This window comes from Marmota marmota, unplaced genomic scaffold (genome assembly GCF_001458135.2).
Source record: "Marmota marmota marmota unplaced genomic scaffold, marMar, whole genome shotgun sequence".
In the NCBI taxonomy this organism is placed as follows: domain Eukaryota; kingdom Metazoa; phylum Chordata; class Mammalia; order Rodentia; family Sciuridae; genus Marmota; species Marmota marmota.
In genome coordinates, this window is record NW_025999982.1 from 23,380,050 (window position 1) to 23,395,254 (window position 15,205).

Below are 15,205 nucleotides of genomic sequence, written 5' to 3' on the forward strand. Positions count from 1 at the left end.
AATGAATCTCCACATAACCCTGAATTGTTAAAAATCCAAGTGAACCAGGATTCTAGCATCTGTCATTATCACTAAATAGGTTAACAGTCTCTACAGTTATATCTGATAAAATCCAGTTTTATCAAATAATAATTTTGGTTAGAGTTTTATAGGCTATACACGGTTGTTTCTGAAGCACTGTTTTTAATTTGTTAGTGATAATGTGCAGTAATGTAAGGTACTGGAGAGGAAGGAGTTAAAGCAGCTGGCCTGCTCCCTGGAAAAAGAAATGAAAATGAAATAAAAGAAGCCAAATGATATTATATAAACTCCTTTTAAAAATGATAACTGGACCTCTAAATCAGAGTTTAGTAAATTATGGCTTATCTGCCAGCCACCTTTTTTTGTACAGCCTATAAGGTAAGAATGTCTTTTACAGTTTTAAAATTTTTAAATGAATAACAAAATAACATTTTATGATATATGGATATTATATAAAAGTGAAGTTTCAGTGTCCATAAACAAACTTGAATTGGTACACAGCCTCACTCTATGTTTATGTATTGCCAGTGGCTGCTTTTATGCTCTGAGAAAATAGTTAAGTAATTATGACAGAAATCATATGGGGCAATCTCATTGCTTTATTGTGCTTCTCAATGTACCACAAATTGCAATGATGCACTTACAATAATTTGACAACATTTTGAGTGATATGCATATTGTCATACCATGACATTTTATTCTTTCATAACCAGTGCATGCCAATCATGTCAAAACAAGAAAGGGAAAAAAAAAAAGATAAATCTGGACTTAGTGCTTTTAAAGCAGAGTGGAGTGTGGATTATTTTGTTATCAAATTTGATGGCAAAGCGCTGTTTTTATTATACAATGATACTATAACTGTGCAACAAAACATGTCAAATTTACCAGACTAAATACTCATTACATTATTTCTAAGAAAACAGCAGCCAGAAAATTTGGGAAAATTTAAAGGAATATCTCAAATTATATCACAACAAAATTTCTTCACAAAATAAATAATGGAAGTGATTCTGCAACCAAAATAAATTTCTTAGTAGCTCATTTATTTGTAAAGCAAGGAAAGCCATTCACTGATAGTAAGTTAATTAAATCATGCTTTTATCCAGGAAAAAAAATAAACTGACTTAAGACTATTAGTCTTTAAACAAAAATAGTTGCTCAAAGAGTTGAGGACATAGGATCAGTACAATAATTATAAAATAAGGCAGGTGACTATGAGATTTTCTTGGTTAGAGATGAGTCAACAGAAGTTACTGCTCAGTTGTGTTTTATTTGAGGAACAAATGCTGAATTTAAAGTAACTAAAAAATTAGCCCCTGTAAATAGTCTTTTAAAACAACTATGGGCAAGAATATTTTCAAAGATATTAAGAAAACACTAATGTAATACAACCTTAAGTGAAACATACTAAGATGTGATATAACGGTGGTAAAAATATATATGAATCAGAAAGACAAATTTACAAAGTTTATGAAAATATATGGTTATTAATTTTTTATTCATCAGCAGACACTTTGAAGAAAATATTAGAACCTATTTTATGTGTTTTTTAAAAATCTTTATTGAAATATAATTTACATACCCTGCAATTCACCCATTTAAAGTACACAATTCAGTGTGCTTTATAATTTTTAAATTTTTGCATATTCATAGAATTTTCAAGTATCACTACAATCCAATTATTTCAACACTTTTCCCTTCTAAAAGAAACTTTATATGCATTACCCCTCCCTACCTATTCCCGAACCCTAAGAAACCGCTAATCTACTTTCTGTCTCTACAAATTTGACTATTCTTTTTCAAGATTGTTTTGGCCACTCTAAGTCTCTGAGTCTCTTGCATTTCCATATAAAGTTTAAAGGATAAGCATATAGTTCAGTGGTAGAGTACTTACCTAGCACATGTGAAGTCCTAGATTCAATCTCTAGCACCACAAAAAAGAAAGAACATTTAAGATCACTTTGGTATTTTCTGAAAATATCATGTATTTTTGATCCATTAGATTTAATAGTGAACATCATGCTTCTGAACTCAACCATTATTAGCTCCTTGAATATTTTCATAAACAAAAGTTGGAAAGTGTGGGAGTGTAGCTCAGTGATAGAGCATGCACTTAACATGTATGAGGTCCTGGGTTCAGTCCCCCAGTCCCTCCCCCTCAATTTGAATAGACATAGAAAAATACTCTCACTTTCCCTACTACATATCATTTCAATGGCTTAATAGTGACAGAGTCTTTATTGCATGTATTTGAGTTCAGGGCAAAGACTAAAATTTTTGAGAATGAGAACTGCCCTTGGTCACTCATGGAACACTAAATTACTTTGAAAATTAACTTTTGTTATAGACTTGATAATGTTTCTTAAATGAATTTATTAAGAAATTATAATCAAAATTGCATGACAAAACACTTATATGCAAAGTGTATACTGAGGTTAATTCATTTCAGTAACAATTTGTGTCTCAAAAATGTCAAACTGGGCTGGGGTTGTGGCTCAGTGGTACCAGCACTTGCCTAGCATGTATGAGGCCTTGGGTTCGATCCTCAGCACCACATAAATATAAATAAATAAAGGTATTGTGTCCATCTACAACTAAAAAAAAATATTTAAAAAAAATGTCAAACTGCCTTATACACTTCTCCTATTGCCAAAGTTAAAAGAAGAAAGCTTTATTCTCTCTTATATTTGCAATTGATATATTTTCAAGTTCAAATTATAGTTCCAGCACTGTCTTTCAAACTTCAAAGCAAATGCAAAGAAAATTTCTATATTTCAAGTCATTTTACTAAGTAATTAAGGAGCTTCCCTCTAACTTTTAATTAGAAGTATTAATCTGTAAGATAATGATACTGAAAGGCATATATCAAGAGAAGAATTTAAAAGAGTTTTATAATGGTCTTCTAAGAGATAAATATGTTCACTTAAAATTTTAAACTCATATCGAGAAGTAACGATCTCCTGGTAATGGTTTTAAAATATTGCAAATACATTTTTAAAAAATCATTGAATACACACTTTTAAATGGTTAAGAGGGTGAATTTTATTTATGTAAATTTTATCTCAATTAACAAAATTGTAAGCTCATAGATTAATATCAACATATTCCAGAACCTATCAGTGTGGATAACATCTTCAAAAATGAAATATGCAAAAGCTCATTACAGGTCAGCCTTAAAAGATGAGCATTTACAATTGATTTTGATGATAGCAAAACAATTTGGAACCCAAATTAAGCAAAATGTTATTTTTTAAAATTCCGCTTTTTTATATATTTATTTTTTAGTTGTAGTTGAACACAATATCTTTATTTCACTTATTTATTTTTGTGTGGTGCTGAGGATCGAACCCAGTGCCTCACGCATGCCAGGCGAGCGCACTACTACTTGAGCCACATCCCCAGCCCCTAAAACTCTGCTCTTTACATTAGTAAATTTGTCTTATAAAAAAGTCCTATTCAATTATTACATTTTGAATTTTGTGAAAATTTATTTCCTCTCTTGTATAAACTGATATGTTATATTCATGTTTGTCCCTTGGCTTGCAATGCCCACAATATTTATTATGTAAGTCCTTTACAGATATAGTTTGTCAACTAATTATATTTACTGGGAAGAAAGTTTGCATCTATGGAATGCTTTTAACAGTATATCCTTGGTTTAGGATTGCTGGTGGCAATTAGGCTTTCAAATACATTAATAGTATAGAATCAGTTTGGAATTTGGATTTATCCCTCCCTCTAGAATGTCATGCAAGCTATTCAACTCTGAAATATAAAATGAATATATGCTATGACTTCAGCACTCCCCATTGTATGAGGTGACCCTCATTGAAGTCTCACTAAGTAGTCTGGACCACAGAGTTCATGCATGATATGAGAAGGAAGAACTAGATGTACTAGACCTCTACAGCAGGATGTACTAGACCTCTCCCTACTTTACCTGTATGTGTTTATTGCTTATAACTTTGAAATTATTAGTAAAGCTCAATATTGGGTAAGATCTCTAATGTTTGTGAGTCAGATTTGGCAGTTCCTATGTGTAAGCTCACATACTATTAATGTATTTGAAAGCCTAAGAAAAGTTTCCAAAAAAGAATCACAGCAATTTTGGCAAGACATCCAAACATTGTTTTTACTCTTGGGATAGAGTGTGGTGATTTTCATTTAAAAGAAGCATATTTTCTAATATAATTACTCAGTATAATTTATTTGTTGTTGCTGTTATTGTTGTTTCTTGTACTGGCACTTAACCACTAAGCCACACCCAAGGCCTTTTTTATATTCTATTAGAGACAGGTTCTCACTGAATTGCTTAGTGCCTCACTAAGTTGCTGAGGCTGGCTTTGAACTCATGATCCTCCTGCCTCTCAACCTCCTACCTGCTGGGATTACAGGTTTGTGCCACTATGCCTGGCTACTCAGTATAGTTTGGTAAGAAGCAAAATGTTATCTTTTGCGCAACAGTCCACATATTTCTTGAAGATGTCTAAGCTCAGTCCCTTTCATAGTTAAATTTTTTTTAATGTAAAGTCTTTTAAAAAATTCATTTATTTATATGTGTTGCTGAGAATCGAACACAGTGCCTCATACATGTGAGGCAAGCTCTGTACCACTGAGCCCCAACCCCAGCCCTATAGGTAAATTTTTATCATTTATACTTAAATGTTTAGCTCATGAAAACACACCAATACATTCAAGTACAAAGGATTTCAGACCCAAGGTACTGCATCATTTGTACATATCAAAATTCAAATAATTTCAACCCTAATGTTACAATTCTTTAGTTCCCTCTCAAGACTTCATGATTTTCTGTTAAAAACAACAAAAACTTCTAAGTAATTTTTATTGTTCTCCCTGGAATATTTAGGTCTTTGGTCCTGGTGAGTTCTGCTGTTAAAATATATAACTTCAGCTGTCTCTGTGATACTATTTATATAAATTTATAATGTTTATAATTTTTCAGACTTCTCATTTTTAGACTTTTTGTCAGACAAAAAAATACAAAAATGAAAAAATGTTTACACTATTTAATTTTGTGACAGCTTTCTGCAAATCATATCGTGAACACCCTTGTGATGATAATGAAATTGAATTTCTGAATCAAATGAAAAGGTGTCCTAATTGTCAGTGAAAGAAAGAACTCTAGGAAGCATTTAGTAATAGTTTGCCTGAGAGAGTAGTGCCATCGTGAAGCAGAGTTGTAAACATATTGTGTTCCTTTTTTTGTTTTTGTTTTTAAGGAAAATCATTAACTTTGGGGCCTCATCCAGAGTAGCATCGTCTACATGGGCATTCCTTCCTCCTACTGTTTCAGAAAACCTTTGATAACTAATTGAGAAAATGCAGAAGATCTTGCAGACAGATGAAATTACCAATATCCAAGCTTTTAGAAAAGGAAAGAGGAAAAGGACAGAGACAATGGACTCAGAAAATCCAAATAGTGACATGGAAAAAGGACAGGTTGGTTCTCTCTTACCTTGATTCAATTTTATTAAGTAGCTCAACCATAATTCTTTAATTTATCAGTTCTTTCTTCTGTTCTACTAATTTATTCTTCCTTTAAATTCTGTATTCAGTCAAGGGAATGTAGTGTCATGTTCTCCTCTCAATCTTAGATAGGAAGAGTTAGAAACATTTGATAATCAATAAGCCTGCCTCTGTTTAATTGTGGCCAAATATGCCATTGTTAAAACTTTGCTTAAAATTCTGGGAAATTAAAAGTCAGCAAACTGTCAGAAAACATTTTTTCCTTTCACAAATATATTGGAGAAATTGGAATACCTCTTTCTCCCCGAATCCCAACGCCACCGCCCCCCCCCCNCGGCTCCCACTCCTGCTGTATCAATGTACACAAGTTCCTCATCCCTCCCCCCCCACCCCCGCCTGATACTAGAGATTGAACCCAGGGATGCTCTACCACTGAGATATATCCCTAGAACTTTTTTTCTCCTTCCCCTTCCTTTCCTTCTCCTCCTTCTTCCTCTTCCCTATTCCTCTTCTCCTCCTCCCTTTCTCCCTCCCCCTTCCCCTTTTCCTTCTCCTCCTCTTCCTCCTATTTTAGGACGGAGTCTCACTAAATTGCTGAGGCTGTCCTCAAACTTGTGACTCTCCTGCCTCAGGCTCCTGCGCCAATGTACCTAGCTGGAATACCTCTTCTTTAAGACACTCTATTTGCTTTTCTTTTTAGATTTCAATTCGTGGCCCATCCTCATCATCCCATTCCCCTCCTGTAAAGTTTGGACAGTCAATCAATGTGCTTATTCTGTATTTTTTTTATTTGTCACTATAATACATGTATTTGTGTATGACTTTGTAATACATGCAGTTGCTGCAGTCCGGCTGCAGCAAACTAACGGGGTGGGGGGGGAGGGATGAGGAACTTGTGTACATTGATACAGCAGGAGTGGGAGCCGTTTATTGTAGGACAGGAGGGATATATATACATTACACACAGCTTATCTTAATTAACATAAACTAGATACAGCAGTCAACCAATAAGGAATCTCCACACTTAATGGCTCGCTGGCGTTACTTCACAAACCACTCCCTCTGCAAAATGCCAGGCGCCATCTTGACTTGTTTACAGACCCTAACATGCAGTGTTTTATATTCATATATTTTTACTTAATTTGTTAAATAAATACTCCATTATTATGGTTTAAAATATTTTTAAAGACAATGAAAAATCCTTATATTCCTGTCTCCTATTCACTCTGTTCATGCCCAAACCCCATCCCCACTACAGTAACCATGTGTATTGCTTTCTTGTTTATCCTTCTTGCATTTCTTTGTTCAAATAAAGCAAATATAAATAGATATCCTTATCTCTCTTTGGGTCAAAAAAGGAACATACCATATATACTGCTTTGTACTTTGCTTTATTACTTAATATATTTTGAAGCTCTTTCCATTAATAGATAGCTCTATTCCACCGTCTGTGTGCACCAATCTTTATTAGTCCCCTGTGATGAATGGGGTTCTTTTTAATCTTTTTCTTAATGTGATCTACAATGCACTATATAAACTTATATATACATCATTTAGTAGTACATTGATATTATATTATAACTCTTAATTTGTTTCTGATTTTTCCATCAGTATTGCTTTATAAAAATAATTTTTATTTATAAAATTTCAGGTATACAACATGTTGTTATGGGATACATCTAAAAAATAAAAAGGTTACTGAGTAAAACGAATTAACACTACCATCATTTCATAGAATTATTCATTTTAGTTTGTTTTTAGGACAAAAGCAGCTAAAATCCGCTCATTTAGCATGAATCTCAAATATAGTAGTTTTATTACCTATAGTCCTCATGTTATACATCAGATCTCTAGACTTGTTCAGATCTGTATCCTCTGGTCTAATCTCCTAATTTCCTAATCTCTATTCTTCCTGCCACTGAAGGGATTACTGTTTGTTCTCTGTCACTGGTTTTGTTTGCTTGTTTGTTTTGTTTTAGACTGCAGATGTAAGCAATACTATGTAGTATTTTTTATTTCTGTGTCTGGCTTATTTCACTTAACACAATGTCCTTCGGGCTCATATATGTTGTGGCAAATAGCAAGATCTCATTTAAAAAAATTTTTTTAGATGTTGATAGACCTTTATTTCATTCAGTTATTTATATGTGGTACTGAAAATTGAACCCAATGCCTCACACATGCTAGGCATGCACTCTACCACTGAGCCACAACCCCAGCAACCCCCCAATCTCCTTATTTTTAAAGGCTGAATTGCATACATATACATATATACTGTGTACATACATATATACATGCATTATACATATATACATGCATTATACATATATACATGCATATATACATATATGTATGTCTGCATTATGTATATAAATTATGGCACATACTTATAAGTATGGTACATGTATGTAAATAAACTATGGTACACTTATATATACAAATACACATGTGTATATATGTATGTGCCATATATAATAATAATAATATATATGTGTGTATATATATATATATACTTAATCCATTCATCCATTGATGGACACTTAGGTTCTTTTCATAGCAATATTTTTAGCATCTATCTATATTGCTACATGTACATCTCATCCATTGCATCTAACAGCTGCATGGTACCATTTTTTATTTATCCTTTTCTCCAATGATGACCACTTAAATTTTCCCTAGCATCAATAAAATAATCCTCATACATGTCCCTTTAAGAGACAGTGTGGGGCTGGGGTTGCAGCTCAGTGGTAGGGCATTTTGCCTAGTATGTGTGAGGCACAGGGTTAGATTCTTATCACCATATATAAGTAAATAAATGAAATAAAGGTCCATCACCAAGTTAAAAAAAATTGTTTTTAAAAGAGATTTTGAAAATTTCTATGGGGTAAATACATAGGAGGATGATTATGGTTTACATATGTATTTCTAGTTCGTTTGACTAAATATTATAAAATTGCTTTTTAGAATGTTCACATCAGTCTACATGCCCAGCAGTAATGCATAATGGGTTCCTATATTTATATTTCCCTACTAACATTTAGCATTAATATCCATTTTTCTAATTTTTAACAAATGAATCAGTGAAAATATTGTTATAATTTACTAGTGCAGATTTGGGGGAACTCAGGGTTGCTGGAGGGGTAAAATAGTCACATGCTCTTATAAGCCAGTTGTGTGGTTTCGTCAGCAATTTTTTTCCTCAAAAACCATAGCTTTCCAAACTACATATTTCTACTTGATTTCATTGCAGTTCACTATAGTCAGAGCTCTTATTTGGTCATAGATTTTAGGCCTGAAAACGCTCTTCTTTTAAGGCATCTTTTCTCGTCTTTTCTTTCCGATTTATGACAGTTACCTCACAGCCATCTGAAACAAACAAACAAAAAATCTTGAAGGTAACACCTTGAATTTAAAGCTTTTTACTGGGCTGGATACCACTGTCTGCCAGAGAACATATAAAGACAAGCTCCTGAGAAAGCCTTGAGGTTACAGTCTTATCTCCTGCTATTTAGATATGGAAGTAAAAATTTTCCCCAAACCCTTGAAGATTTAACATTGCCAAACTCAGTTAATTTAGACTATCTGCTGCACATTTTTTATGTGCTTGCAAGCTAGCTAGCTCTGACATGAAGTATCTGAAACACACCACAGCTCTTTTTCCAGGCTCTCTAGGCATGTGGTTTGACTTCAAAAGTATTCCAGGTGACCATTTTACCAAAAATGTCACCAAGGTCTAACAAAGTCAGTGGCTTTCCAGCATGCCACACCCTCACCCTTTTTGCCCAGCACTTGAACTTTAATTATTTTAAACATATTTCAAGTTTTAGGTATTCCTACTTCTGTGTACCCATTATGGATTAGTTGTGATATGTGTTACAAAGACTGTAACAAAGACCCTAATAACAATATATAAAATAGAAGTTTATTATTATACAATAGTGAGAGCAGTCTGGGGCTGAAACGGCAGCTCCACAATAATGAAAATCCCTCTTACCTTGTTTATCTACCTTCCTCAACTTGCAGCCTCTGCATCTAATATGACTACTCTCACTTTCAGATCCTCTTTTTCTCTCAGAAGAAAGAGAATCAGCAGGGGAAGACATGCTCATTTTCTTAGGGTTATGGACCAGAAGTGGCGCACATAGCTTCTGCTCCTATTCTGTTGGCAGGAGCATAGACAGTCAGGTAGAACCCTGTTACCAGAGAAAAAATGGGACAAAAGATACATATAGCTAGTAGTTTCTACCACTGTCCATTTTTCTGTTGGGTTTTTGTCTTTTCTTTTGGGTTTCTTGGTCTATTCTGGTAGGTTTTTTATCCCACTCTTAATATAAATATTTTATCTATTGTAGAAATTAGCCTACTGTGATTTAGGTTTGAGATATTACAAATATCTTCTCCCAGTTTCTATTTGTGTATTAACAGTTATCTTCTTCCTTCCATTGGTACTTACAAATGGATTTACTTTGACCTGATTCCTTTTCTTTCTAATACTTGCTGGCGAGAACAAGACCATACATTCTATTTTTTTCCAATTATCATGCATAGAATTAGGGTCTCAATAGGTATCCTTCAATTTTTGAAAAATCTTTCATTTATATTTAATTAAATACATCACTTTTTCTCTTAGGATTTATACATCTTATGTGAGTACATTAGCTATTTGCCCACAAAGAATAGTAATTTACATTATTACTATTACATATATATCCACTACTGTTATATATATTATATGTACATATACACATGCAAGCATTTGTATAATAATAAAATATATATGCATATACTGATATTTGTTTATAAAATAAAGGTTGAATATACATATCATAAATCATACAAAAGTGCAAATGAATTTTTCTCTAACTGATCTCATCTGGCTTTTAATTATCCATTCCTGAATCATCATCATCATCATCACCCTACAATTTGTGTTCTAGTCTTTAAAAGTCCCTTTTAGTCATTATCTCAGTCACTTTAGGATTTAAGCTTCAATCAGTCCTATATTTTTGTCCTCTTCTGCTTTCTACTTTTTTTTCCTAAAGACATGATTCAAGTTTTCAGGAGTCTCCAGTCTTCTACTAAGATTCTTACTTTCCTGTGTTGTTCCTAGGTGTCATTAAATGTTGCTGATGAGCTAGTTCTTCCAGGTCCACTGGGGATCTTATTGGTACCTGCTGCTGAAGTTTGCCATCCTGGTACCCACTACCACCTTCCACAAGATTCTGGCACCATGTGGCCTCTGATCTACACTCTAAGCTATTTGTTTCATTAGTTTCCCTAGCACTTTCCTATCTCCTGACCAGGACACAAGGATCCTTTGGATTCTGTAGCTGCTTTGCATTCATACCAGGGAGTCTGGGGAGCTATCTCTGCTCCATTTTTCTGAAAACCAAATTGACTATTTCTGATCTATGGGCCCAGAAAATCACCATGATACCCTGAAGTTACACTGGACATGGGGCCTCTTCAAGGAGCTTAGACTGCACAAAGAAGCAAGGAGCTATCCCTGGTGCTTTGGGATTGCCCCCGTTATCTGAATGTTTATATGATGTGCCCCAACTTCTTAAATCCCCTAAAGGGCAGGGACAGTAGAGTACAGACATTTGAACATAATTCCCTGCCATTTCAATTCTTTATTTCCCAGCCTCTTTCAGCATCATAATGTCTTTTTCTTCTCTGCAGCAGGAACTTTCTTTATGGTATAACCTTTATTTCTATTACTCTCAGGTGTTTTTTTTTTTTTTTAAGCTTTAGGCTTCTGGGTTTTGATATTTACAAATTCCAGTTAGTACTTCAATTCTCCAGCTTGGTAGAGAAAAAAAAAAAGGTTAAGTATCAACACAGCTTGGATTTTACAACTCCAGTGTCTTCAAATTATTGTCTTATTATTGACATTAAAAACTATTTTTAAAATAAAAGGTAAATGTGAATGTTTCCTTCTAACAATCTGCTCTCTCTTTTCTCTGGTGCAATAAGCCCCAAATTGGTTTCATGCCATAGTCTTGACAGCGAGGCTAAGAATGGAGATTAGGGAAAGAAATGCAGAATGGGGGTGAACTAAAAAGAAGGAAAATATATTGTCTTCCAGCACAATAAGATTATTGGATGTCTATTATGTGCAATGCAATATGCCAGGTTTTACTCTAAATATTGTCCTAGGTTATTTTATTTTTTAATTTTGAAATTAATGAGAACTGGGGATGTATCAGTGATAGTGCACTTGCCTAGCATGTACAGGCTCTGGGCTCCATTCCTAGAACATGCAACAATAACAACAAAAGAAAAAGAATAAGAATAATGAACTCCAATAAAACTGCTGCCCATCTTAATACCTAAAATTTTACCTTATCATAACTTATGACTACTTATATACTCCTCTCCTACCTGCCTGTATCAATCCAGATATAATCATAGTCAATCTCATGTATAATTTACTTTCTTGTAAGACTTATTTTTTGCACTGCTGGGGATTGGGCCTCATTCATGATGACAAGTGCTCTATCACTAAGTTGTGTCCCTAGCCCACTTTTTTGAAAATTTTTTTTTATTTTTATTTATTCTTTTTAGATAACATGACAGTAGAGTGTATTTTGATACATTATACATATGTGGAATATAACTTATTCTAATTAGGACCCCATTCTTGTGGTCGTATATGATGTGGAATTTCACAGGTGGTATATTCCTATATGAACACAGGAAAGTTATGTCTGATTCATTCTACTGTCTTTCCTATTCCCATCCCTGCTCCCTTCCCTTCATTCCCCTTTGTCTAATTCAATGAACTTCTATTCTCCCCTACTCCTACTTACTGTATGTTAGTATCCACATATCAGAGAGAACATTTGGCCTTCTGGTTTTTTTTGATTGGCTTATTGCACTTAGCATGATAATCTCTAGCTCCATCCATTTATCAGAAAAAGTCATAAAGTCATTCTTTTTTACATCTAGCCCACTTTTAAAAAATTTATAAAACTGAAATCATGCATACATATTGTCTCATTACACACAAATATCTATTCAATAATATGTATATATGTGTTAAAATATATAATTAGGTTTATTTATTTATTTATTTATTTATTTATTTATTTATTTTGAGATGGGATCTCACTGTTTCCCAGTGGCCTTCATCTCCTGGGCTCAAGCAGTCCTCTTGCCTCAGCCTCTCAGAAGATAGGAAGACAGGCATATGCTACTAGCTTATTTCTTCTTTAACTTTACAAAAAGTTTATTATATTATATTATACATTTACATTTGGGACATGTTCTTTTCCCTCAACATTTTACTGAGATTAATTCATAAAGGCAATTATTTATTCCCTTTCAATTCTGGGTAAATCCCACTGTGTGACTTCAGCACTACTCACCTATCCATTGTCCTGTCAATAGGCAATTGTGTTTTAATATTTTCATCATTATGAACCATGTTGCTACTGAAAGCTTTGGACATATTTCTTATTATACATATACTTAAGTCTCTTTCATATGTAGACCCAGGGATCAATTGCAAGATCAGAGGGCAGACGAATGTTAAACTTTATGGGATAATGTCAGATTGTTTTCCAAAGTAGTATACCAAATTTATTTCCATAAGCAAATATGGGCAATTCCAGTGATCCATGTCCACATTCCATGCTTAGTTGTGTCAAACTCCTTAATTTTTGCCCAAAATATATTTGATTGTGATCTTGATCTTCTTTTTCCTGATTGCTAATGAGATTGAACATCTTTTTTATACTCGGTGGCCATATGTGTTATCTCGTCTATAAAATGCTTACTCATGTCAATCACTTATTTTTTTTTTAATTTTTATTGTTGGTTGTTCAAAACATTACATAGTTCTTGACATATCATATTTCACACTTTGATTCAAGTGGGTTATGAACTCCCATTTTTACTCCGTATACAGATTGCAGAATCACATCGGTTACACATCCACTGATTTACATATTGCCATACTAGTGTCTGTTGTATTCTGCTGCCTTTCCTATCCTCTACTATCCCCCTCAATCACTTATTTTTCTATTAAGTTGCTGCTTTATTTTCCTTATTGATTTGTGGGGAATTATATATATATTATATATATATACACATACATACACACACATGTTTACATATATATATAAATATTTATACATAACACACAACTTTGTCAGTTAACAAATCAAATATCTTCTATTGATTGTGATCAGTCTTTTCCTTTTAATGTTGCCTAATGAATAAAAGTTTTTACTTTTAATGTAATTGAATGCATTAATCTTTTATTATGATTATGATTATATTGAAGATTCTTTCCTGCCCCAAGTTATATTTTCTTTTTTATTTATTTTTATTCTACTTTGTTATATATGACAGTAGAATGCATTACAATTCATATTACACATGTAGAGCACAATTTTTCATATCTCTGGTTGTATACAAGTATATTCACACCATTCGTGTCTTCATACGTGTACTTAGGGTAATGATGTCCATCCATATCTTTGTCCTATCTAGAGTTCATCTAATCCTCCCAGGCTGCCCTTCCCAACCCAACTATTAATCAACCTCCTTCTATCAGAGAAAACATTCAGCATTTGTTTTTTTTGGGGGGGATTGGCTAACTTCATTTAGTATTCTATTCTCCAACTCCATCCATTTACCTGTAAATGCCATGATTTTATTCTCTTTTATTGCTCAGTAATATTCCATTGTGTATAATACCACATTTTTTAATCCATTCATCTACTGAAAGTTATCTAGGTTGGTTCCATAATTTAGCTATTGTGAATTGTGCTGCTATAAACATTGATGTGGCTGTGTCCCTGTAGTATGCTATTTTTAAGTCCTTTGGGTATAGACCGAGGAGTGGGATAGCTGGGTAAATGGTAGTTTTCCAAGGAATCTCCATACTGCTTTCCATGTTGGCTGCATCAATTTGCAGTCCGACCAGCAATGTATGAGTGTTCCTTTTCCCCCACATTCTCACCAGCACTTATTGTTGTTTGTATTCTTAATAGCTGCCATCCTAAGTGAGATGAAATCTTAAAGAGTATATTTTCTTGTACAACTTAAATTTTCACTTTTAATGTTTAAATTCTTAATCCATCTGAAGTGGTGTGTGTGTGTGTGTGTGTGTGTGTGTATACACCAAGGTAGGAATGCATTTTCTTTACTTTTTCTCTTAAAGGTCAGCCAGTATTTCCAGCATCGTGTATTGAGCAAGTCCTATTTTCTTGGGTGTTTTAGTCAGCTTTTTTCATCGCTGTTATTTAAAGACCCAACCAGCACAACTGTAGAGGGAAAAGAGTTTGTTTGGGGGCTCACAGTATCAAAGGTCACAATCATAGACAGCAGACTCCATTCCTCTGGCTCAAGGTGAGGCTGAACATCATGGTGGAAGAGTGTGGCAGAGAGAAGCGGCTCACATGATGATCAGAAAACAGAAAGGGGTCTCCACTCACCAGATACAAGATATATACCCTAAAGCCACACCCCTAATGGCACCTCATCTGGCCACACTCTATCCACCTTCAGTTACCCACCCAGTTAATCACATCAAAGGATTAATCCACTGATTGGGTCAATGCTCTGGTAACCCAATCATTCTTCTCTGAATCTTCTTGCATTGTCTCACATATGAGCTTTTGCGGGACACCTCTTATCCAAACCGTAACAACGGGTGAGTTGCTATGCCACTCTGTCCTATAAGAAG

The 15,205-nt window shown here is 34.0% G+C and overlaps 1 protein-coding gene across 4 annotated transcripts in view; it reads left to right on the plus strand.

Annotated features, from left to right (window-relative positions):
- Bend6 (BEN domain containing 6) overlaps window positions 1-15,205 on the plus strand; it is a 61,567-nt gene that overhangs the window by 20,402 nt on the left and 25,960 nt on the right. For all 4 annotated transcript variants that reach the window (XM_048805567.1, XM_015487950.2, XM_048805568.1 and 1 more), the window contains exon 2: window positions 5,262-5,481. In XM_048805567.1, coding sequence (XP_048661524.1) covers window positions 5,362-5,481 — 120 coding nt within the window. In that variant the 5' untranslated portion in view covers window positions 5,262-5,361. The remainder of the gene's footprint in view (window positions 1-5,261; window positions 5,482-15,205) is intronic.